This window comes from Salvelinus sp. IW2-2015, linkage group LG16 (genome assembly GCF_002910315.2).
Source record: "Salvelinus sp. IW2-2015 linkage group LG16, ASM291031v2, whole genome shotgun sequence".
NCBI classification, from domain to species: Eukaryota; Metazoa; Chordata; class Actinopteri; order Salmoniformes; family Salmonidae; genus Salvelinus; species Salvelinus sp. IW2-2015.
This window is the reverse complement of record NC_036856.1, coordinates 23,797,415-23,824,160: the sequence shown is the minus strand read 5'-3', so window position 1 is coordinate 23,824,160 and position 26,746 is coordinate 23,797,415. Positions and strand designations below refer to the sequence as shown.

The 26,746-nt window shown below is 45.2% G+C and overlaps 1 protein-coding gene across 1 annotated transcript in view; it reads left to right on the top strand.

The window, feature by feature from the left end:
• Positions 1-26,746, top strand: part of LOC111975969 (SUN domain-containing ossification factor) — an 81,026-nt gene that overhangs the window by 42,362 nt on the left and 11,918 nt on the right. The window contains exons 2-17 of the mRNA XM_070447416.1: positions 5,759-5,888; positions 6,953-7,051; positions 7,124-7,482; positions 11,006-11,183; positions 11,729-11,858; positions 13,220-13,344; positions 13,449-13,516; positions 13,955-14,062; positions 14,149-14,254; positions 16,660-16,680; positions 16,985-17,040; positions 18,932-19,023; positions 20,555-20,664; positions 22,368-22,449; positions 25,835-25,925; positions 26,000-26,746. The exon at positions 26,000-26,746 is cut by the window's right edge and continues 561 nt beyond it. Of these exons, the coding sequence (XP_070303517.1) occupies positions 5,759-5,888; positions 6,953-7,051; positions 7,124-7,482; positions 11,006-11,183; positions 11,729-11,858; positions 13,220-13,344; positions 13,449-13,516; positions 13,955-14,062; positions 14,149-14,254; positions 16,660-16,680; positions 16,985-17,040; positions 18,932-19,023; positions 20,555-20,664; positions 22,368-22,449; positions 25,835-25,925; positions 26,000-26,746 (2,502 nt within the window). The remainder of the gene's footprint in view (positions 1-5,758; positions 5,889-6,952; positions 7,052-7,123; positions 7,483-11,005; positions 11,184-11,728; positions 11,859-13,219; positions 13,345-13,448; positions 13,517-13,954; positions 14,063-14,148; positions 14,255-16,659; positions 16,681-16,984; positions 17,041-18,931; positions 19,024-20,554; positions 20,665-22,367; positions 22,450-25,834; positions 25,926-25,999) is intronic.

Genomic DNA, 26,746 nt, shown 5'->3' with positions numbered 1-26,746 from the left:
AGGCAGGAACCTAGGAAGAAACTAAGCTCTGAGGGGTGGTCAGTCCTCTTCTGGCTGTGCCGGGTGGAGATTATAACAGTACATGGCCAAGATGTTCAAACGTTCACAGATGACCAGCAGGGTCAAATAAAAATAATAATCACAATGGTTGTAGAGGGTGCAACAGGTCAGCACCGCAGCAGTAAATGTCAATTGGCTTTTCATAGCCGAGCATTCAGAGTTAGAGACAGCAGGTGCGGTGGAGAGAGAGAGTCTCAAACAGCAGGTCCGAGACAAGGTAGCAGGTCCGGTGAACAGGTCAGGGTTCCATAGCCGCAGGCAGAACAGTTGAAACTGGAGCAGCGGCACGACCAGGTGGACTGGGGACAGCAAGGAGTCATCAGGCCAGGTAGTCCTGAGGCATGGTCCCAGGGCTCAGGTCCTCCGGGAAAGAGAATTAGAGGGAGCATACTTAAATTCACACAGGACACCGGATAAGAAAGGATAGGTACATCAGATATAACAGACTGGCCCTAGGTCCCCGACACAAACTACTGCTGCATAGATACTGGAGGCTGAGACAAGGTGTCGGGAGACACTGTGGCCCCGTCCGACAATACCCCCGGACAGGGCCAACCAGGCAGGATATAATCCCACCCACTTTGCCAAAGCACAGCCCCCACACTGGAGGGTATCCGCAAACCACCAACTTACTACCCTGAGGCGAGGCTGAGTATAGCCCACGAAGATCTCCCCCACGGCCTGAACCCGGGGGGGTGCCAATCCGGACAGGAAGATCACGTCAGTGACTCAACCCACTCAAGTGACGCACCCCTCCTAGGGACGGCATGGAAGAGCACGAGTAAGCTAGTGACTCAGCCCCTGTAATAGGGTCAGAGGCAGATAATCCCAGTGGCGAGAGGGGAACCAGCCAGGCAGACAGCAAGGTCGGTTCGTCGCTCCAGTGCCTTTCCGTTCACCTTCGCACCCCTGGGCCAGACTACACTCAATCATAGGACCTACTGAAGAGATGAGTCTTCAATAAAGACTTAGGGTTGAGAACGAGTCTGCGTCTCTCACATGGATAGGCAGACCATTCCATAAAAATTGAGCTCTACAGGAGAAAGCCCTGCCTCCAGTTGTTTGCTTAGACATTCCAGGGGCAATAAGGAGGCCTGCGTCTTGTGACCATAGCGTCCATCTAGGTATGTACGACAAGACCAAATCGGAGAGATAGGTAGGTGCAAGCCCATGTAATGCTTTGTAGGTTAGCAGTAAAACCTTAATCAGCCCTAGCCTTAACAGGAAGCCAGTGTAGGGAAGCTAGCACTGGAGTAATATGATCCAATTTTTTTTTAGAATCTAGTCAAGATTCTAGCAGTCATATTTAGCACTAACTGAAGTTTATTTAGTGCTTTATCCGGATAGCCGGAAAGTAGAGCATTGCAGTAGTCTAATCTAGAAGTGACAAAAGCATGGATTAGCTTTTCTGCATAATTTTTGGACAAAACGCTTTTGATTTTTGCAATGTTACGAATATGGAAAAAAGCTGTCCTTGAAAATATTCTTGAAGTTGGTCAAAAGAGAGATCAGGGTCCAGAGTAATGCCGAGGTCCATTTTTATTTATTTTTTATTTTTGAATTAAAAAAATATTTTTTACAAACATTCCATTTATATTTTCCAACGGGGCTATACATTTGGGTGAGTTTTTTTCTCTCGCCTGAGTAGCCTCGTTTCACTGCCAAAAATAAAATGAAACCCATCTAGTGTTCAGCGAAATAACACAATGTCGAATACAGGTAGCCTAGTCAATTAATTAACATCCAATCACATTAAACATTACTCTCGTGCTTGAATTCCACTAACGGTCCATATGTAGCCAAACGTAGCTGCTGCTGATGTTGGTATCTGTACTGATGGCGCAAACGCCATGACAGGGAGACATAGTGGAGTGGTAACGCGTGTGCAAGTAGTTTCTCCCGACGCCACTTGGGTACACTGCAGAATCCACCGAGAGGCTCTTGCTGCCAAGGGAATGCCTGACCACTTGAAAGATGTTTTGGACACTACAGTGAAAATAGTTAACTTTGTTAAAGCAAGGCCCCTAACTCTCGTGTATTTTCTGCATTATGGAATGATATGGGCAGCGACCATGTAACGCTTTTACAACATACAGAAGTGCGCTGGTAATCAAGGGGCAAAGTATTGACACGTTTTTTTTAAATTGAGAGACGAGCTTAAAGTTCTCTTTACTGACCATAATTTTCACTTGACCTGATGATGACATGATGACAAGTTTCTCACACAACTGGCCTATCTGGGTGATGTTTTTTCTCACCTGAATGATCTGAATCTAGGATTACAGGGACTTTCCGCAACTATATTCAATGTGCGGGACAAAATTGAGGCTATGATTAAGAAGTTGGAGCTGTTTTCTGTCTGCATTAAGAAGGACAACACACAGGTCTTTCCATCATTTTATGATTTTTTTTGTGTGTGAAAATGAGCTGAAGATTACGGACAATGTCAAATGTGATATAGCGAAGCACCTGAGTGAGTTGGGTGTGCAATTATGCAGGCACTTTCCCAAAGCGGATGACACTGTCGTGTCATTTGGCTATACCCGGATTAAGTGATATGACATGCTATTCTATAAAATCATTTCTCTGTAATTAATAATACCTGATTTAAGCTAATCAGGTAAATAATTAACTAGAAAGTCGGGGCACCACGAAATAATGTTTATAGAGCTGTTATCTTCCGAATAAACTCTTAAAGACCTGGTGAACTTTTACATCAATAGCAGTCAATATTCAATCGTCACCTTGTTTCAGTCTCATCTGAAAGTTGTAGATTCTTGGTTATCATCACGAACCCTGGCTAACAAGTTGAATCAGCAATACAAAATMTGGTTTATTTATTTACTAAATACCTAACTYATCACACAGAATGCAAATTATGTCATAAAGAAAACGTCCCTGGTGGACGGAGCCGACATGACAGCTGGCTACACAAAGGAAAGGGGGTTGGGTTTGAGTGAAAAAGCGGGAAGACTGAGGAACAAAGGGAGAAGCTATGCTAGCGCAAATACAGTATCTTATGCATTCTAAATTACCTCCCATTTGGAAAAGGAAAATGCAATAAATATTTACTCTGAGCTGCGCTTCAATAGGTTGGTCGTAGATGGAAGGCCGTGTTGCCCAACAGAGATCTTCCTTGTCCTTTGAAGAGTGTCTCTGGTGGTTAACTGGATACGTTGTAGGATCGTCGTTGTGTGGTAGACTGGATACGTCGTCCGTCCTTTCCTAGCCCACGTTTACAGCTGCTGTTGCTAACTCAACGGCTAGGATGTCTCACTTCTTTAGTGAATAAGAGTTTGAAGTTCATACCATTCGCAACCAAAGCTCATGCTGAGGTTGGCTTAGTTCTGTAGTTGACATGTTAGGACGACGGTCCATACGTTAAAAGTACTATCGTCCTCGGAACAGAAAGTTACATTTTCGTCAAGGGCTTTATATAGGAGGGGAGAGAAGGGCGTGTTTCATAGTTTATAACCAATGTCTCTTCACATGGGCGGGCCACTGAGTGAGCAGAGCTTTAACCTTATGAAAACCCAATTCTCTCATTTGGAAGCTAAAATTACATTTAATCTTTTCACAAATAGTTTAATATTTAAACATTTAAATTGCACAACAATTCCATGTGAATCTGATAACTAGAATGTGTAGAATTGCCAAGATACAGTTTATGTCGTCCTGTCATCAGTCATGTCTCAGATGCCAACTGATCTGGCATTATATTCATTGAGTACCAATGCATATTTTCAACTGGTTGGAGTACCGAAATATGGTTCCTTTCCACCCACCTTTTGATGTTCCCAGACTCTCTATGTTTAACAAAGGCTATTCAAGAGTCCTTCGGTAGAGTCAAGAGAGGAAAGGGAGAAAGTTATTTATGGGGGGTCCTAAACCTTACCCACAGGCCAACGTCATGACAACACAAACAACTGGATTATCCCTTTCATGCCCTGCCTCCAGTCCACTTACCAATATCTGAACAAGAGAGCCTCATTGAAATTGCAACAAGCGGTTCTGTGAAAATGGAATTTAATCAGAAGCCACTGCCAGATTTCTGGATTGGGCTGCACTCTGAGTATCCTGCCTTGGCAAATCGCGCTGTTAAGACACCGAGGCCCTTTGCTACCACGTACGGGCCGAGAAGAGTGGATTCTCGGCCCTCACAAGCATGAAAACTAAATACAGGCACAGACTGTGTGTGGGAAATGATTTAAGACAGACTCTCCAATACAACCCAACATTGCAGAGTTATGTGCATCCTTTCAAGCACACCCTCTCATTAACCTGTGGTGAGTTATTCACAGTTTTTGATGAACAAATAAGGTTTTATATTTACGATGATTAAATAAAGAGCAAAATTATTGATTATTATTATTTGTGCCTTGGTCCTATAAGAGCTCTTTGTCACTTCCCATGACCCGGTTTGTGACAAACATTTACACACACACAATACTAAATGTATTGTGTGTGGCAGGCTTAGAATGATGGGTACGCAGCTGGAGGTTGAATGTTTGAAGGGGTACGGGACTATAAAGAGTTTGGGAACCACTGGTCTAGAAGATCAGAGTCCTTAACTTCACCATGGTAAACAACACACATTCACCTTTCTCAGGATCCTCTCAAGTCCTGCCATCAAACTAATAGGCTAAAACATAGTCCAGATTGTGTGTGGCCTGACAGTGATGTCAAGGTGAAGCTCTCAGGTTTCAGAGCAAGGGGAGTGTGTGTGAGGTGACAATTGCAGCGTCCAGCTGTTATTTAGATTCATACTGGGCTTCAGAGGCCAGGCCCGAGGGGAAAGTACATTGTGTAAAAAACATTTAATTAAAGTGTGTGTGAAGCTGAACATTGTGGACATGTTCAGGCAGGCCCCACGCTCATTGAGCCCTAAACACACACACACACACCCCAGGGACCCTCCCTCCTCTCCCGCCACATCACCTCGGCCTTTACCCCTCTGATCAGATAAACACAAAAAGACCCTGCTCTACTTCTTTTTTTTCTCCTGTTTATCTCGATGTTGTGCTCTTATGCAATATTAGACCTTTCCAGACTTTCTCTCTAGTACTAAGACCAAAAGGAATCCAGTGGCAGAGATGGCATCGGCAGGGCAGTTCTACAGTAGTTTGGTTCAGTGTCCAGCAAGCCCAGTCCTGTTCCTTTAAGGCAGCGGTGGCACAGTTTGCATCGGGGTGGGGGACTTTGCAAAGCTGTCATCAAGGGTGGCTACTTTGAAGAATATCAAATATATTTGAACACTTTTTAAAATTTGGTTACTACACTATTCCTTGTGTGTTATTTAATAGTTTTGGTGTCTTCACTATTATTCTATAATGTAGAAAATAGTAAAAATAAAGAAAACCCCTGGAATGACTAAGTGTCAACTTTTGACTGTATGTATAATAATTTTTCCACTCACGACAGCGTTGGTACCCCAGCTGTATTGTTCATTGTGTGTTACTGAGCCTGTCTCTATCTTCCAGGTACCCCAGCTGTATTGTTCATTGTGTGTTACTGAGCCCTGTTCTCTATCTTCGAGGTACCCCAGCTGTATTGTTCATTGTGTGTTACTGAGCCTGTCTTATCTTCCAGGTACCCCAGCTGTATTGTTCATTTGTGTGTTACTGAGCCTGTCTCTATCTTCCAGGTACCCCAGCTGTATTGTTCATTGTGTGTTACTGAGCCTGTTTCTATCTTCCAGGTACCCCAGAAGTCATGTGTGTTGTTCAGAGCACAACTCGTCAGGTCCAGGTGTGTCTAGTGGAGACAGCAGCCCCCCAGAGCATCTTCACGACCATGAGCATGCACAGTACCACAGGACGGACCACAAGGTGAGGAGTTGTCTAAAGCACAAGCAGACTGAACCACCAGGTTAATAATCCACTACTACACCTGGAATCAGTTACTATGGGGTTTCAGCCAGAAAGGATCATGATCAGACCTGAGTTAACTAATTGTTTGCACGGTGACCCACCTAAAGCGTTTATTTTCCTCTGACCTACCAGTTCAACAAAGCCATGAGTGTGAATGTGTTAAGGGAGGGGGGGTGGTTGTGTAGTCCTATATGTGGGGTCATACGTGACCTCCGGTGAAAGACAGAGGAGGTAAGGCCGTAATGAGTTTGGGATTTGGCCTGGGGAGTGGAGGGGAGGTGTGTGTGTGTGTGTGTGTGTGTGTGTGTTCCTGACCTCTGGCTAGAGGTGAGCGGGGTGGTATTTGGCTGAAGAGTTATGCAAGACTTAACATTGGTGGTTGTTGTGCATTAGATTGTTGACTAGACCTCCTCCCAGCCCCCATCTCTGGCCCCTAGGCTGAGAGCAGGTCTGCTTGACCGGCCATGGTGTCTTCCTGAGACTATGATAATGGTAATGTATCTAGGCCCGGACCAGGTCAGACCAGGGGCAGGCCACAGTTCACTCAGCTTTCCCCCAGACCCCACTAGGCCTCACTCAGACTTTGTTTTGACAGTATTAGCCAAATACAGACTAATCCCTCTTACTGTCTCAGCCCATATCCACACACAACTCTGAACTAGGGGGCTGAGGGAGAGGGGTGGGGGGCTATGTTAACACATATTTAGTCCTCCGTGGGCATGTAAGTACAAGCCTGCTGCATGCTGGTATACTGTCAATGTACACATGACAAACACGCCTGTCTGTACTGTCGGAGCCGTGCTGTCAGTCCCTTATAGAACAGACTTTTGTTCTGTCCCTCGGTCTAACAAAGAACTGTTTCTCAGCCTGAGACGCTCACTCATTCTCCTGTTTTGTGGTGTTCTTCTATCATTCTGTCATGTCTTCTGGCAAAAGAGGCTAGCCTACTTCAGTTTACCATAGTTTCTGTAGAATTAAAACTTCCTATTCGAAGTGTGTCTGCGTGTGCGCCTGTTCCCCAGATGGAGTCGCCGAGGACACACACACACTCCTCCTACGACATGGGACTGGAGACGGAGAGGGCTGCACTAGAGGAGCCCAACACACACAACACTGAACAGGTAACAGACACACACACACACACACACACACCGACACTGACAGAGAATTGAACTGGTGTGTGTGTTTTCCAGACTGTGAATCAGGAGGAGCCTGTAGTGGTAGAGATCTGGTCAGCCCCAGAACCACACGCTGATCCTGAACCCCCCGCTGCTGCTGCTGCTGAGCCACGCACACAAATGACACAGCCTCACACACACACCCACCCAGAGCCCGATACACAACTCCCTCCCCTCCAGGACCAGGCAACTCTACCCTCCTCCACCCCATCACCCAGCGATGACCTAGCCCAGGACCAAGCCTCCACAGACCCCCCAGCCCCGGCCGAGACCCGCAGTGATGCCCTGGCAGAACCCAGCCCAGCCCCGGCCACAGAAGACCCCCAACACACACCTACCTCTACCTCTCACACCCCTGCTCCAGCCCCAGCCAGGTAAGCTGCTTCATTCTATAGCTAGATGACTCCTGATATCTCCAAGAGTGAGGAGTATCATTTGTCTTAATCTGTTTTTGTCTAGTACTTTCTTTTTGCTAGCTAGMGCCACCTACTTTAAGTGCTCCCGGTCTTCCTAATAGCCCACTTGGTGTGTGTGAACTGCTGACTGCTCATAACTTGAAGATAGTTGTTGACACATCAACCAGGATTAAGGGGCAGAAAGGCTCCACATCACTCGCTCACTTGAATATCTTCCCTAGTTACTTTTCAGATCAAATTTTGCTCTTTTGTAGCTTTGGCAACTATGTGTGTGTATTCTATCTCAGTTCGCTCCTCTCCATGTAGGCTTTAAAGACACTCCCCAAACCTTGGCTGCAACCCAACTAATTTAGTGTACCCTGCGAGAACAATGTGGAATTCCTGGTCTCCGGCAGCGTTTTGGAACTTCCGAGTTCATCTCAGCCTATGCTGCCCTGACGAAGACCCAGACGAAGACATGGATTACCCCAGAGAAGACTGCTACTCCAGCTGCTCTCCATCCGACTACGTTTTCTCTCAGTCCAAGAGCATCTGGTCGTTGCGGTGGTGGCACAGGGCTATTTTCTCCCTCTCTCACCTGTCCATCTCCTCATTTGAATTCCATGCTGTCACTGTCACTTGTCCACTCAAGCTTAACATTGTCATCTATCACCTGCCAGGTGCCATTAGGGAGTTCTTCAATGAGTTTGACACCTTGACAAGCTCATTGCCTGACGATGGCTCACCACTCTTCGTACTTGGTGACTTCAACCTCCTGACGTCTGCCTTTGATTCACTTCTTTCCAACTCTTTCATTCCCCTCCTTGCCTGTTTTGACCTCACCCTTTCCCAGTCCCCTCCCACTCACAAGGCAGGCAATACGCTTGACATCTTTATTAGAGGCTGTTTGCCTACTAGTCTCACTGTAACCCCTCCAGGTCTCTGATCACTACTTTGTTTCCTTTTCTGTGTCCCTTTCCTCCAACCTTGACCATCTGGGTAGGGGCTGAGTGGTTATGCGCCATCGCAATCTTTACTCTCTCTCTCCCACCCTTCTCTCCTCTTCTATCCTATCATCTCTACCTTCTGATAATTCCTTCTCCCCCCTGTCTCCTGACCCTACTATCCTCCCTTTCTGCATCTTATGACTCGTATTGTCCCCTTTCCCCCCGGCCGGCTCGGCTCTCCCCTCCTGCTTCGTGGCTGAGTAACTCATTGCGAGCTTACAGGGCTGCGGCCAGCTGAGCGAAAACTTTCGGAGGACCTATTGTCCTTTCACTCCCTCCTCTCTACCTTCTCTTCCTCTGTGTCTACTGATAAAGCCACTTTCTATCACTCTAAATGTCAAGCTTCTGCCTTCTCCTCCCTCCTTAATCCTCCTCCCCCTCCCTCCTCCCTCTCTGCGGACGACTTTGTCAACCACTTTGAAAAGGTTGACGACATTTGCTGCTCATTCACTCAGCCTATTGAGTCCACTGGTCCCACTACCCTACGCCTTGATCACTTTCTCCCCTCTCTCTGCAGAGGAAATCTTGTAACTAGTGAGGTCTGGCCACCCGACAACTTTCCTGCTCAACCCCATCCCCTTCTCCAGACCATCTCTGGAGACCTTCTCCCATTCCTCACTTCCCTCGTCAACTCATCCCTGACCACTGGCTGCATTCCCTTACCTACAAAATGGCCCGAGTCGCTCCCCTCCTCAAGAAACGAACACACTTTGACGTCAAAACCTACAGACCGGTATCACTTCATGATTTTCTTTCCAAAACACTTGAGCATGTTGTCTCTGACCAACTGTCTCATGATCTCTCTCAGAACGATCTTCTTGACCCTAACCAGTCAGGCTTGAAGACGGGTCACTCAACCAAGACTGTTCTTCTCTGTGTCAGAGGCTCTCAGCACTGCCAAAACTGACTCGCTCTCTTCTGTTCTCATCCTCCTAAATCTATCCGCTGCCTTCGACACTGTGAACCATCAGATCCTCCTCTCCACCCTCAGGGCTGGGCGTCTCAGGCTCTGCACACTCTTGGATTGCATCCTACCAGGCAGGCTGCTCCTACCAGGTGACATGGAGAGGATCTGTGTCTGCACCATGTAGTCTCCTCACTACTGGTGTTTCCCAGGTCTCTTGGTRCTTTCCTCTTCTCTCTACACCAAGTCCCTCGGTTCTGTCATATCCTCACATGGTCTCTTCTATCATTGCTATGCGGATGACACTCACCTACTTTTCGGCTTCCCCCTTCTGACACCCAGGTGGCAACATGCATCTCTGCAAGCCTGGCAGTTATCTCCGCTTGGATGTCGGTCCACCACCCCAAGCTCAACCTTGACCAGACGGAGCTGCTCTTCCTCCCGGGGAAGGGATGCCTGCTCCTTGAACTCTCCATCACTTTTGACAACTCCACGGTGTCCTCATCAAAGCAGTGACTCGCTCCTGCAGGTTCATGCTCTACAACATCCGTAGAGTACGACCGTACCTCACACAGGAAGCGGCGCAAGTCCTAATCCAGGCACTTGTCATCTCCCGCCTGGAATACTGCAACTCACTGTTGGCTGGGCTCCGCTTGTGCCATCAAACCCCTGCAACGTATCCAGAACACTGCATCTCGCCTGCTGTTCTACCTTCCCAAGTTTTCCATGTCACCCCGCTCCTCCCATGTCACCCCGCTCCTCCCATGTCACCCCGCTCCTCCCATGTCACCCCGCTCCTCACACTCCACTGGCTTCCAGTAGAAGCTCACATTCACTACAAGACCATGGTACTTACCTACAGAGCAGCAAGAGGAACTGCACCTCCCTACCTTCAGGCTCTGCTCAAACCCTACACCCCAACCCGAGCACTCTGTTCTGCCACCTCTGGCCTTTTGGCACTATGGGAGGGTAGCAGAGTCCCTGCACATCTTCTGAAAGCACCTGAAACTCTACCTCTTCAAAGAGTATCATAAATAATCCCCCTGCACCCCCCTTGCACCCTCTCCTCAAAAAGCATTTAGTGAACGAACACTCGCACTTAACTCTTTTCCCCTTTACTAGCACTGACTTTGCTGAGAGTACATTTTTCTTCAATAAAGTAGCTTACTGTGATATGRGGTTGTCCCACTATCTATCTTAAGATGAGTGCACTGCTAAATTACAAAAATGAGAAATGTGAATTGTACGTATGATGTATATGAGATGTTATTTCTGTTACTATAGCAGAACTATGGGTCCACGACAATTTCCTCTTTGGTATAAAGTATTTATCATATCGTAAGAGGTGGTGTCATTAGTCAACCTCTGATGTACATCCAGTTATTTAACTGATATTCCCTTGAAGCTGAAATAGTTTTTTGTTCGAATTTTTCACGTAATTATTATTTATTTTTCAAATGTAAATGCCCCTTTATACACGGTAGGAATGTTATTGAAAGAAAATACTGTGGCTCCAGATTGTTTCTCCTTTCATCCCCTCTAACCCCCTCTCTTCTGTCCTCCACTCGCCTTCTTTCTCTCTCCCCCATAGTGGTGATGCTGACCCAGTAGAGAGCCAGTCAGAGCAGGATCAAATTCAGGCTGGTTCTGATGCTGATGTCCAAGCATCTGTCAGCCCAGAGGACCCAGACCAGGACCAAGGTCTACCAGAGCTGGACCAGGGGGGAAACACCTCCCACAGGCACCAAGACACTGACCAAGACCAGCAGGTGAGAGGGAGTCCCACAACCTATTCCTCAGTGTTAGAGAGTAGACCGTTAGTTGTGCCACTGACTGTAAACGTAATGGGGAGTGTAGAGGTTTGCGTGTGAACATTTGGGGGGAGGAGCTACACACAGCTTGGCTGCTAATTCTGCAAAAAGCTGCTTCATTAATGTTTCATTCAGTAAAGGAACCCTCTGCTCCCTCTGCCTTTCTCTTACTGGGAGGAGGGATGGAGGGAGTGAATGGAAGAAGAGGGTCAGCCTTTGTTTGTAGATGATGATGAATTAAAAGCCCTGTCCAGTATTGGTACAGAGCTGTTCTGTTCTCCAACTACATTGGCTGCAGACAGACAGAGCTGAACCGGATTGGCCTGTATCTGTGTGTTAATGAAGAGGCTTTGCCATTTGGTGGCTTTGTCGACCGTTCTGGGGTCTTATCAAGTGATTATGTAATATATAAATTACAGCTCACTGGACGTGTCTGTATGACCTGTCTGTATGACGTGTCTGTATGACGTGTCTGTATAACGTGTCTCTCTATACCTGTCAAGGCAGTGGATCAGGCAGTGGATGCCAGTGATGCCAGCGCTATTGAGACGGATCCCTCAGTGCCGAGTAAGGAGGACATCCCAACCTTCGACGAGTGGAAGAAACAAGTCATGGAGGTGGAGAAAGAGAAGAGTAAGAAACACACAGGGACACGTTCCCCTCATTAATATCATGTTCAGGAGAAGCTCAGTGACCATGAAGAAGGCATGATGGTCGCAACAGTCATTTTTCAGACAAACGAATGCAGAGACCTCAAATCTCTTTCCTCCTTTCAACTCCTTCCCTCCATCTTCCTCCTTCCCTCATAGTTTCTCTCCCTTGCCTTTCATTCTTGAATCTTTTCCCTCTGAATGAGGGCAGTATGGGTACTGGACCATGTGTGAGTGTCGTCAACCTCTCACCCTCCTCTGAGGCAGCACTCTTTCTCCACCGTCATGAATGGCCCGGTCTACTGGAGCAGAAGGACACAGACCAACAGACATGCATGAGTTCACACACACTCTCGAACTCCATGCCACATGCACTGCACACACACACACACACATACTTCCAGATTGCGTACAGTACCCTCACACTCTTAGATCATAGACAGCATGGCAGGGTCAGTTAACCCATTGTGTTGTTATCCGCTGAGCTAGAAACTGGACCTTGTGTAGATCTCCTGTCCTCAGCGTCACCATAATCGCAGACCAGACAGACACCACATTTATAAACAGATGGCGTGACGGTGGCAATTGGGTACTACATCATCCATTTCATATGATTTATTTTATTTTGTAATTCGTACAATATGTTTTCGGATTTGGAAGTGTTTAAAGTCCCGGACTGCATCTTTCTCACACACACACACACACACACACACACGGTTAGTTCTGTCCTCGTGGGGACCTAAAATGAATTTCCATTCAAAATTATATTTTCCCTAACCTAACTCCTAAACCTAACCACTAACCCCTTAAAGGCTCTGCGTGGTCAATCTGACTTCTGAAGAGGCCGTACAGCATTTACTCCATGCAGCCTCCGCAGACGTCAGGGTTTCATCCTTATTGCGCTGAGCAGAGCTGTTGTCAATGAAGTGAGTTTGTGTTTATACAAGACGTACCACCCCCACCTGCCGTCAACCAATCATGTCAATGTGGAGTTATACGGAGCCCTCCACATAGTTAAAACATTTGAGAGGAGCACAGCAATGCGGTAGGGAGCTTGATTTGGCCTCTGCATGCCTCCAGAAGCTCGGCAATTGCGTCACACCCTCCATATGAAGTCTCCGACCACATTTTCGGGTRGAGCATAAATTGTGTTTTACCCTAATAGTAACCCTAAACTTAACCCCTAAGCTTAAAATAGCCTTTGTTGACATGGGAAATGTCTCCACAAGGGAGAATTTTCCTTTTTTTATTATCCTTGTGGGGACTTTTGGGGTATTTTAGGTCCCCTCAAGGATAGAAGAACCAACCCACACACACACCTCCTAACCCTCCTGTCTTCTCCAGCTCTGTCCCTCCATACCTCTTCAAGTGGAAGCACCCCTGTGAAGAAGGTGCAGAAGAACTTTAAAAACAACTATGCTTCTGTGGAGTGTGGAGCTAAGATACTGTCAGCTAACACAGAGGCCAAGGTAACACACAAGTCTTTATGTTCTTAGAATAGTAAGAACCAGTCCATTGACTCATTATGTGTCTCATATTTGCCATTTTGTTCTCTCTATCCTCTGGTTTCCAGAGTACATCTGCCATCCTCATGGAGAATATGGACCTGTACATGCTGAACCCCTGCAGCATTAAGATCTGGTGAGTCACACACACATTCGAGGGGCGTGTCTATGCTTGCTGATGCAGGAGACGTTGTCACTTTTGCTTCAGTTAACATTGTGCAAGAGGGATACACAGTTCGAAACAATCATGAGAATAAATAATTAAAGATGTCAGATTTTCAATCTACTCATCTCTCGTTGTTTAATTTTGGACAGTTTGCCCTTCCTCCTCTCTCTCCTGGTCCTGGCTGCTCTCTGTGGAGCTGCAGGGTGACAATGGGTGACTCAGTGTTCTGCTTTGCTGTTTCCTCCAGAAACACACACGCACGCACACATTGTCCCCTCAGCACGTGTGACCCCAACTGCCAACCATCTGCCCAGGCAGAGGTCAAGGGGAGAGCAGGCAGCTGGAAATGATCTCACATTATCATTCCTCATCTACCTCTATCTTCCTCTTCCCCTTCTCTCTTTCTAGGTTTGTGATAGAGCTTTGTGAGCCCATCCAGGTGAAACAGTTGGACATCGCTAACTTTGAACTGTTCTCCTCCACACCTAAAGACTTCCTGGTCTCCATCAGCGACAGGTACATGCACACCCTTCCCGTTTCTCTCAGGACACACGCACACCTGCCCCTCTGACCACCCCTCTCGTTCTCTTGCTCTCTCTCAGGTATCCCACCAACAAGTGGTTGAAGTTGGGAACGTTCCACGCCCGTGACGAGCGCACCGTCCAGAGCTTCCCATTGGACGAACAGCTCTACGCCAAATACATCAAGGTACAAACTTACACACTCACGCCTACACACACACACACACTGCAAACACCCATACACACACACACACTGCAAACACCCATACACACACACACACTGCAGACACACACACCATTTGAATTCTATGTTCTAAGCCCAGGTAAATTCCTCATGACTTCACAATAGGTTTCCTATGTCATCAACATGAGACTGGCTCCCTACTCAAACCTCACACCATATATGTGATTGTGAGGGTGAAAATGTGGAAGGAAATATTCTGAGGGTGTTGATGTATTTCAGCTACCTTTCCTCCCTACTTCTATGTGTAATAAATACAGTAAAAAAGTCTTGGAAAGTGCCTACTATATTGTAGTCTTTCAACTCTACTCCTCCTCGCCATCTTCTCTTATCTAACACTAATTGTTATTGCATTTATTTATTTGTGTAGTTTAAAKTAATATTTTGTGGGAGCTTTTTTTGTGTTGGGTTAATATGAATATGCCACTGATACCAAATGATGAAGAACTGAAGCTGTTCTCAACCTGATATGTCTTGTTCTGATGTCTGTCTAGGTTCTGTTTGTCTACCTCTTCCCTACTCCTCTAAAGTAACTGCTATGAATACTTACAGTGCATTCAGAAACTATTCAGACCCCTTGACTTTTTCCACATTTTGTTACGTTACAGCCTTATTCTAAAATTGATTAAATACAAATAAATCGTCAGCAATCTACACACTATACCCCATAATGACAACGCGATATGTTTTTAGAAATGTTTGCAAATTTATTACAAATAAAAAACATACCTTATTTACATAACTATTCAGACCCTATTCAGACTCGAAATTGAGCTCAGGTGCATCCTGTTTCCATTGATCATCATTGAGATGTTTCTACAATTTGATTGGAGTCCACCTGTGGTAAATTCAATTGGACATGATTTGGAAAGGCACACACCTGTCTACATAAGATCCCACAGTTGACAGTACATGTCAGAGCAAAAACCAAGCCATGAGGTCGAAGGAATTGTCCATAGAGCTGCGAGACAGGACTGTGTCAAGGCACAGATCTGGGGAAGTGTACCACATTTGTTTTGCAGCATTGAAGGTCCCTAAGAACACAGTGGCCTCCATCATTCTTAAATGGACGAAGTTTGGAACCACCAAGACTCTTCCTAGAGCTGGCCACCTGGTCAAAGTGAGCAATCGAGGGAGAAGGGCCTTGGTCAAGGAGGTGACCAAGAACCCGATGGTCACTGACAGAGCTCTAGAGTTTCTCTGTGGAGAGATGGGAGAACCTTCCAGAAGGACAACCATCTCTGCAGCACTCCATCAATCAGGCCTTTGTGGTAGAGTGGCCAGACGGAAGCCACTCCTCAGTAAAATGCACATGACAGCCCGCTTGGAGTTTGCKTAAACACTCTCAGACCATGAGAAACAAGATTMAACTCTTTGGCCTGAATGCCAAACTTCACATCTGGAGGAAACCTGGCACCATCTCTACAGTGAAGCATGGTGGTGGCAGCATCATGATGTGGGGATGTTTTTCAGCGGCAGGGACATGGAGACTAGTCAGGATCGAGGGAAAGATTAATGGAGCAAAGTACAGAGAGATCCTTGATGAAAACCTGCTCCAGAGCGCTCAGGACCTCAGACTGGGGCGAAGGTTCACCTTCCAACAGGACAATGACCCTAAGCACACCAAGATGATGCAGGAGTGGCTTCTGGACAAGTCTCTGAATGTACTTGAGTGGCCCAGCCAGAGCCCGGATTTGAACCCGATCTAACATCTCTGGAGAGAACTGAAAATAGCTGTGCAGCAACGCTCCCCTTCCAACCTGACAGAGCTTGAGAGGATCTGCAGAGAATAATGGGAGGAACTGCCTAAATACAGGTGTGCCAAGCTTGTAGCGTCATACCCAAGAAGACTTGAGGTTGTAATTACTGCCAAAGGTGCTTCAACAAAGTACTGAGTAAAGGGTCTGAATACTTATGTAAAAATTATTATTGCGTTTTTTTTTTATATATATAAATTCGCAAATTTCTATAAACGTGTTTTTCTTTGTCATTATGGGAAGATTGAAGGGGTGAAAAACAATTTAATACATTTTAGAATAAAGCTGTAACGTAACCAAATGTGGAAAAAGTCTAGGGGTCTGACTACTTTCCGAATGCACTGTATAATACATTTCCCTTTTAATGCTATTTGTACCTTGTATTGCTTCGTATACCTTAACCTGTCCTTTATTGCTTTATCCTTGTAGTCTCTTTTAGAGCAAGCATTCAGTCAACACTGTGTTATGTTGTCAGGAAATAMTTTTACGAAAATGCCCCCAAAAAAAGGACCAGGTGCTTGACTTGCTTGTGGCATGTATCAGCCTTTTACTAATTTCTCTCCTTTTCCCCTCTCTCTCTTCCTCTTGCATCAGATGTTCATCAAGTACATAAAGGTTAGCATTCTTCTCTTTTAGAGGTTGTAAATATGCAATGATGCCTTATATAATGTACCATAATGGGGAGCTTTGGTGGCAGTGCACAGATACTGTCATGCATGACCAAAACAAACTAAAACAATAAAACACACATGAATAGAAACATACATTTTCAGCTTGGCAAGTTCTACTACATCACCTTTGATTTGATTTAGTATAGACGTTATTGGATGACTAGAATGTTAGTGTTGCTGGGTGGTTTAATTAACCAGGTGTGAGTGTTTTATCAGTGGTTTAACCCTTCGTCTCCCCTTCCCTCCAGGTGGAGCTCATCTCCCACTTTGGATCAGAACACTTCTGTCCCCTCAGCCTTATCAGGTTAGAGATGTATAGAGGGAGGGAAGGAAGGAGTGGTAGAGAGACTGTCATTTCACTTTTTACAGATGCAGTGCTATGAAAAAGTATTTGCCCCCTTTTCTTATTTTCTCTATTTTTGCATGTTTTTGATCAGCTCTTCAACTGAAACCTAATATTAGATAAAGGGAACCTGAGGTTACAAATAACCCCAAAAAAGTATGCTTATATTATTTATTTAATTAACAGTTATCCAGCACCCAATTCCCCTGTGGGGAAATGAATTGCCTCAAACTCTAACTGGTTGTGCCACATAGCTACAATGACTGCAACCAAATGCTTCCTGTAGTTGTTGATCGGTCTCTAACATTGCTTGGAGGGAGTTTGGCCCAATCTTGCATGCATAACTGCTTTAACTCAGTGACATTTGTGGGTTTTCAAGCATGAACTGCTTGTTTCAAGTCCTGCCACATCTCAATTGGGACTAGGTCTGGACTTTGACTAGCCCATTCCAGAACTTCAAATGTGTTGCTTTTCAGCTGTTTTCATGTAGACTTGATAGTGTGTTTTGGATCATTGTCTTGCTGCATGACCCAGCTGCACTTCAGCTTCAGCTCACAGACGGATGGCCTGACATTCTCCTGTAGAATTCTCTGATACAGAGCAGAATTCATGGTTCCTTCTATTAAGGCAAGTCGTCCAGGTCCTGAGGCAGCAAAGCATCCCCAAACCATCACACTACCAACACCACCATGCTTGACTGTTGGTATGAGGTTCTGACTGGAATGCAGTGTTTGGTTTTCACCAGGCATAATGGGACCCATGTCATCCAAAAAGCACCTGGGTGATCATCCAGACTCTTGGAATAATGTTCTATGGACAGATGAGTCAAGCATGGTGTTGGTAGTGTGATGGTTTGGGGATGCTTTGTTGCAACAGGACCTGGACAACTTGCCTTAATAGAAGGAACCATGAATTCTGCTCTGTATCAGAGAATTCTACAGGAGAATGTCAGGCCATCCGTCTGTGAGCTGAAGCTGAAGTGCAGCTGGGTCATGCAGCAAGACAATGATCCAAAACACACTATCAAGTCTACATGAAAATGGCTAAAAAAAACGACTTATTTGTAGTTCTGGAATGGCCTTGTCAAAGTCCAGACCTAGTCCCAATTGACATGTTGTGGCAGGACTTGAAACAAGCTGTTCATTCTTAAAAAACCCACATGTAGCTGTTACAGCAGTTCTGCATGGAAGAGTGGGCCAGAATTCCTCCACAGCGACGTGAGAGACTGATCAACAACTACAGGAAGTGTTTGGTTGGAGTCATTGTAGCTAAAGGTGGCACAACCAGTTATTGAGTGTAAGGGTGCAATTACTTTTTCACACCAGGGCATTGGGTGTTACTTATTTAATTCATTTCTTAAACAACATTAAGCATGTAATTGTTATTTGTTCATTCAGGTTCCCTTTATCTAATAATAGGTTTTGGTTGAAGATCTGATAACATTCAGTATGAAAAAAAAACTGAAAAACACCCTTTGTCCCCTTTTAACTGGAACTAAGTTCACATCCACTTAACTGCTGCTACTCTGTAGATAAACTACATGTTAAGGTGTACATTCTCTCAGTCGATAAGGTTAAAGGGTTGAGATGTATATATGAATGTGCAGTTACAGTACAGACGTTTCCCTGATGTTGYCCCTCTCACTCAATGCCACATCTCCTCAGGGCTGGGGTTTGTTTGAGTTAGAGGATACTATAGGGAACAGTGTTATCTCAGCAACATGTCAACCCACCTGTCAGTTTTCTGACAAATTTCATGTTAGTCTAAGCATAATTCCTCTCTTTCAGCTATATATAATAAATGTAACCAGATGTTAGCTGTGTGTGTGTTATAACAGTGTGTGTGTTTACAGGGTGTTTGGTACCAGTATGGTGGAGGAATATGAAGAGATTGCAGATTCTCAGTACCCCTCAGAGAGGCTGGAATACCTTGATGAGGATTATGGTGAGATGGTACACTGTGTTTGATAATTGGTTATAAAAGAGATTTTGTTCTCAATAACGTACCTGATTAGGTGCATCAAAGCTGGGACCGAGAGACTGAAAAACAGCTTTGATCTCAAGGCCATCGACTGTTAAACATCCATCACTAACACAGAGAGGCTGCTGCCTACATACAGACTTGAAATCATTGGTTACTTTAATACATGGATCACTAGTCACTTTAATCATGTTTGCATTACTCATATACACTACAGTTCAGAKGTTTGGGGTCACTTAGAAATGTCCTTGTTTTTGAAAGAACCGCACATTTTTTGGTCCATTTAAAATAACATCAAATTGATCAGAAATACAGTGTAGACTTCGTTAATGTTGTAAATGACTATTGTAGCTGGAAACGGCAGATTTTTTTATGGGATATCTACATAGGCGTACAGAGGCCCATTATCAGCTACCAACACTCCTGTGTTCCAATGGCACGTTGTGTTAGCTAATCCAAGTGTATCATTTTAAAAGGCTAATTGATCAATAGAAAACCCTTTTGCAATTATGTTAGCACAGCTGAAAACTGTTGTTCTGATTGAAGAAGCAATAAAATTGGCCTTCCTTTAGACTAGTTGAGTATCTGGAGCGTTAACATTTGTGGGTTCGATTACAGGCTCAAAATGGCCAGAAGTACTTTCTTCTGAAACTCGTCAGTCTATTCTTGMTCTGAGAAATGAAGGCTACTCCATGCAAGAAATTGCCAAGAAACTGAAGATCTTGTACAACGCTGTGTACTGCTCCCTTCACAGAACAGCGCAAACTGGCTCTAACCAGAATAGAAAGAGGAGTGGGAGGCCCCGGTGCACAACTGAGCAAGAGGACAAGTACCTTAGTGTGTCTAGTTTGAGAAACAGACACCTCACAAGTCCTCAACTGGCAGCTTCATTAAATAGTACCCGCAAAACACCAGTCTCAATGTCAACAGTGAAGAGGCAACTCCGGGATGCTMGCCTTCTAGGCAGAGTTTCAAAGAAAAAGCCATATCTGACTGGCCAATAAAAATAAAAGATTAAGATGGGCAAAAGAACATAGACACTGGACAGAGGAACTCTGCCTAGAAGGCCAGCATTCCGGAGTCGCCTCTTCACTGACGTTGAGACTGTAGTTCTGATCAATTTGATGTTATTTTAATGGACAAAACATTTGCTTTTCTTTCAAAAGCAAGGGCATTTCTAAGTGACCCCAAATGTTTGAAAGGTAGTGTATATACTGTATTTTATACCATCTATTGCATCTTGCCTATGCTGCTCTGTCATTGCTCATGCATATATTTATATGTGTATATATTTATGTGTATATATTCTTATTCCATTCCTTTACTTAGATTTGTGTGTATTAGGTAGTTATTGTGGAATTGTTAGATATTCCTGCACTGTCGGAACTAGAAGCACAAGCATTTCACTACACTTGCAATAACATCTGCTAACCATGTGTATGTGACCAATAACATTTTATTTGATTTAAATAATCTTTTGATCCCCAATCTACAGACTACCCTCCTGGGTACCTCCACTCTGAGGACAAGGGGTCTAAAAATCTGCTGGGCTCTGCCACAAGTACGTACAGACACACAACCACGTCAGATTGTTTTGAGCTTACAGTGCCTTGAGAAAGTATTCACACCCCTTGACCTTTTCCACATTTTGTTGTTACAACCTGAATTTAAAAGGGATTACGCTGAGATTAGTTTATCACTGGCCTACACACAAATACCCCATGTGAAAGTGGAATTATGTTTTTAGAGATTTTTGCAAATTAATTCAGTCAATAAGTATTCAAACCCCTTCAAGCCTAAATAAGTTCATGAGTAAAAATGTGTTTAACAAGTCACATAATAAGTTGCATGGACTCTGTGTGCAATAATAGTGTTAAATGTGATTTTTAATTGACTACCTCATCTCTGTACCCCACACATACAATAATTTGTAAGGTCCTTCAGTTGAGCAGTGAATTTCAAACACAGCATGGAGCTAAGCACAGGCAAATTCCTAGAGGAAAACCTGGTTCAGTCTGCTTTCCACACTGGGAGATGACTTCACCTTTCATCAGGGCAATAACCTAAAACACAAGGCCACCTCTACACTGGAATTGCTTACCAAGAAGACAGAGAATGTTCGTGAGCAGCCGAGTTACAGTTTTGACTTAAATCTACTTGAAAATCTATGGCAAGACCTGAAAATGGTTGACTGGGAATGCTCAACAAACAATATGACAGAGCTTGAAGAATTTTGAAAAGAATAATGGGCCAATGTTGCACAGTCCAGGTGTGGAAAGCTCTTAGAGAATTAACCAGAAAGACTCACAGCTGTAATCGCCACCACGAAGTATTGACTCAGGTGTGTGAATACTTATGTAATTTAGGAATTTCTGTATTTGCTAAAATTTAAAAAAAACTTTTATTCACTTTGTTATGGGGTATTGTGTGTAGATGGGTGAGAAACAATCCATTTTGAATTCAGGCTGTAACACAATGTGGAATAAGTCAAGGGGTATGAATCATTTCTGAAGGAACTGTAGATTCACATGGCACAGGATAGCATTAACATGGGTAACTTGATATCCTGGCTGAGTGTCAGTTCTCTATTGTATCTAATCACATCAGAGAATTGATCTCCAGAATTGGCTCTAAAACAGGCTCTGTGTTTCTTGGAGAATGGAGAGACTAGAAGCTGCTTTCCTTGAATACATGAAGTCCTGAATGTTCCTTCAGTTGCTGTATTCCCACTCACACACACTCACACACAAAGCGGGTTAGCGACTGACGTATATAACTGCTACACACACTGGAGCCCCTGTTTCTCCCTGCCTCTATGGGGGAGGGACTGGCACTGCAATGAGGCTGCAATCAGATTGGCTAAAACACCCCCCCCCCCCCCCCCCCCACACACACACACACACACACCACCTTGTTCAACATTGAAAACAGAATGACCATTCCTATATGACCCCAACTCAGTGAGAGAAAACAAGCAAACTCTGACAGGTCTTCTGTAGCCAAGCAGACACTGGCAGGGGCTGGAGAGAAGTGGTTGGTAAGGGAATGGAGAGTCTGAGGGGAATGCCAAAGGCCTGTGGTTTTACAGATTCCTGTGGGGCCTTCACCTATTTACTATACTACCAGTGAAGGACAACATTCATGATGCTCTCTCACACTCGCGCTCCTTGTGTGTGTGTGTGTGTGTGTGTGTGTGTGTGTGTGTGTGTGTGTGTGTGTGTGTGTGTTGTGTGTGTTGTGTGTGTGTGTGGTGTGTTGTGTGTGGTGTGTGTGTGTGTGTTGTGTGTGGGTGTGTGTGTTCCCTACAGATGCCATTCTCAAACATTGGTCAACAGACCATAGCAGCCAATGTTCTGGGGGGCAAGCCTGAGGGAGGAGCACAGATAGAAGGTATGAATTCTTCTCCCCCTTTTTTATTTATTTAACTAGGCAAGTCAGTTAAGAACAAATTCTTATTTTAAATGACGGCCTACCAAAAGGCTGTCATTCCCTTCTCTCCCCTCCCCTTCTCTCTACTCTCCCCCTCTCATCTCTTTCCTATACTCCCCTCTTCTCCTCTCACTCCCCCCATACTATACATTCCTTTAAAGGAAATGCTATGTGTTAGATACTGTAAATAACTTGCTGTGGTAACCACTTCTTGGAGCGAGAGGCATGAGGTTTGCTTATGAAACTTGTGGTGGAACATTTGTCTCGTGTTAACTAAAGCACTGTGCTGCCCAGGGGAGTGTGTCATGAGAGGTATTATATACATTATAAAGGTCTTAAATATAGCAGCAGGGTTTTATGAGTCTCAGACCCAGGCTATTGCCCCTTCTATTTACTTCACAGAAGAGAAGTTCAACCATCTAGTACGGATCTGTCCTTCGCCCTCTCTTTTCCGAACAAGCCCTGTTATTCAACCCTGCTTGTTTAATAACCACACACACTGCCAATGGAAACTATCAAACAGAACCAACTTATTCATCCACACGACAATAAATTAGATTCATATTCTACTCAGAGCTCAGCAGGTCTTTGTGTGTTCAGTCAAATGTGAGTCAGCAATGCTGGTCCAAAGCCAACAAATTGTGATAGAACGTCTGACGTGTACTTGTGTTGAGAGAGACCCCACACACAGTACAAGCTAAGTCAGCTCCAATCTAATGCGTTTATTCATTCTGACTGTCAGTTTTGGTTCTGCTTCCTTCCCAGCAAATCACGCTAGTCTCATCCTCCTTTCTCTTGCCCAACTCCCCTTTTCTTATTTTATAAGTCTATGTCCTCTCTTCCTCCCCGCATCCCTCCTTCACTGTACCGCTGGACAGTTTAGTCTGAGCTCCCATCTTGCTTAGATTAAGCTGTTCCGAAACTGGGTCATATCAAATTATAATTGTCACATGAGCCGAACAGAACAGTTGTAGACCTTACTTTGAAACGCTTACTTACGAGTCCTTAACCAACAATGCAGAGTTTTTAAAAAGTAAGAACAATTTGCAAAATAAACTAAAGTTTAAAAAAATTGAAACACAATAAAATAACAATAACAGGGCCATATACAAGGGGTATATAGAGTTGAAGTTGGAAGTTTACATACACTTAGGTTGGAGTCATTAAAACTCGTTTTTCAACCACTCCGCAAATTTCTTGTTAACAAACTATAGTTTTGGCAAGTCGGTTAGGACATCTACTTTGTGCATAACACAAGTCATTTTTCCAACAGTTGTCTACAGACAGATTATTTCACTTATAATTCACTATCACAATTCCAGTGGGTCAGAAGTTTACATACACTAAGTTGACTGTGCCTTTTAACAGCTTGAAAAATTCCAGAAAATGATGGCATGGCTTTAGAAGCTTCAGATAGGCTAATTGACATAATTTGAGTCAATTGGAGATGTACCTGGTGGATGTATTTCAAGGCCTACCTTCAAACTTGGTGCCTCTTTGCTTAACATCATGGGGGAAAAAATAAAAAATCAGCCAAGACTTATAGACCTCCACAAGTCTGGTTCATGCTTGGGAGCAATTTCCAAACGTCTGAAGGTACCACGTTCATCTGTACAAACAATAGTACGCAAGTATAAACACCATGGGACCACGCAGCCATCATACCGCTCAGGAAGGAGAGATTAACGTACTTTGGTGCGAAAAGTACAAATCAATCCCAGAACAACAGCAAAGGACCTTGTGACGATGCCGGAGGAAACGGGTACAAAAGTATCTATATCCACAGTAAAGCGAGTCCAATATCGACATAACCTGAGAGGCCACTCAGCAAGGAAGAAGCCACTGCTCCAAAACCGCCATAAAAAAGCCAGACTACGGTTTGTAACTGCACATGGGGACAAAGATCGTACTTTTTGGAGAAATGTCCTCTGGTCTGATGAAACAAAAATCGAACAGTTTGGCCATAATGACCATCGTTATGTTTGGAGGAAAAAGGGGGAGGCTTGCAAGCCGAAGAACACCATCCCAACCATGAAGCACGGGGTTGGCAGCCACATGTTGTGGGGGTGCTTTACTGAAGGAGGGACTGGTGCACTTCACAAAATAGATGGCATCATGAGGAAGGGAAATGATGTGGATATATTGAAGCAACATCTCAAGACATCAGTCAGGAAGTTAAAGCTTGGTCACAAATGGGTCTTCCAAATGGACAATGACCCCAAGCATACTTCCAAAGTTGTGGCAAAATGGCTTAAGGACAACAAAGTCAAGGTATTGGAGTGGCCATCACAAAGCCCTGACCTCAATCCCATAGAAAATTTGTGGGCAGAACTGAAAAAGCGTGTGCGAGCAAGGAGGCCTACAAACCTGACTGTTACACCAGCTCTGTCATGAYCAATGGGCCAAAATTCACCCAACTTATTGTGGGAAGCTTGTGGAAGGCTACCTGAAACGTTTGACCCAAGTTAAACAATTTAAAGGCAATGCTACCAAATACTAATTGAGTGTATGTAAACTTCTGACCCACTGGGAATGTGATGAAAGAAATAAAAGCTGAAATAATCATTCTCTCTACTATTATTCTGACATTTCACATTCTTAAAATAAAGTGGTGATCCTAACTGACCTAAGACAGGGAATTCTTACTAGGATTAAATGTCAGGAATTGTGAAAAACTGAGGTTAAATGTATTTGGTTAAGGTGTATGTAAACATCCGACTTCAACTGTAGCTCCGGTTTGCAGTGTGTGTTCATGTGTATGTGTGCCTGCCTGGAGCTCCAGATGTTGACTGTTGGCAGGAGGTTTTCAGAGGAACCATAGTTCTGTGTTGTATAACACAGCAGCAGGAGGCGAGCTCTGTCTTTTAGGACTAGGGGGTCCATGACGCAGAACCAACTACCTCAGAACACCATATTGCCCTCAGAATATACTGTAGTCTAAACACTGTTTTAAACCCGAATAACCCCTTCATCCTTATCGACACACCCTCAATGGGCTGCAATGAGGCAGCTGATGGTGTTTGATCTTTTTTCAACCCATAAGGTTGCTGAGGTTTGAGACCAGTTCTAACTGGACCAGCCTGAATTTCTGCTTTAGTTCAGACCACTCTTGTGCTTGTTACACCAAGCATAGACGTTGGCCAAAACAAAGCTGTTTCTGTTCCCCATTTTAACCCGCTGGCAGTGGCAACATACAGTAGAGTGGAGCAGACTGGCACCAGCTGGACTGGGGTTGGAGATCTCTGCCATGCCATGTCCAGTGATAGTTTGTTATCCTGTGAAGGGTTAAATGTAGTAGTTGACGACTTTATCTAAAGCCTGCTGTGTGTCTGTGCATCTCTTCCAGCCAACGCATCATTAGAAGCCCAGAACGAGACCGAGGGGAACAAAGATGTGCAGCTCACCCCAACTCCAACCCCCACCACTCCTCCTCCAGCGTGAGTCACTCACTCACTCACTCTCGCCCTCATTCACCTTGCAGTAAGAGTCTAACCCCCCCCCTTTCTCTCAGTGTGGAGACGGTAGAGCCAGACTACCCTGCTCCCCAGGAGGACCCTGAGGTCCCCCTCTCCTCCCTGCTTCCCCCCTCCCCGGAGGATGGACAGATCGTGACTCTGGTGGTGCAGGAGGAGGAGGAGCCCCCACAGTCCACTGTGACTCTGATGGAGGAAGAGGGGGATGATAACGAGCAGGAGGAGCGAGAGGAACAATGGATGAGGGAGAGAGAGAGCCAGCTGTACTGTCCAATCTCTTCCGTCTCTTCTCTTTCTTGTGTGGCCACACTGCCAGAGTTGCTACAGCGCTGGTGTGACGCTCACCTCGCCAGAGAGAGGCAGCAAGACATACACACACACACCCCTATACAGGTCCCTGTCCCTACTCCCACACACACACAGGAAGCCCCAACACACACACAGACGGTTCCTGAGACTGCCCCCCAGGACCAACATGAGGGGCTACCCCCTTTAGACTCTCAAAATCATACCAATCACATCGACACACACCACGTGGACCCTATCATTTTGCTGGAGCCTAGCCGGACCTCTACCCTGCCCCCCCACAGCTTCTCTCAAACCTCCCTCTGCAAACCCACCCCTACCCAGGACGAAGCTCCCCAGCACCCCAGCCAAGAAGACCCTGTCCCCCCTCCAGCCCTGCAGGGAGCCCCCCCCCCCCCCCCCCACGAAGCTCCCCAGCACCCCAGCCAAGAAGACCCTGTCCCCCCTCCAGCCCTGCAGGGAGCCCCCGTCCCGGAGAC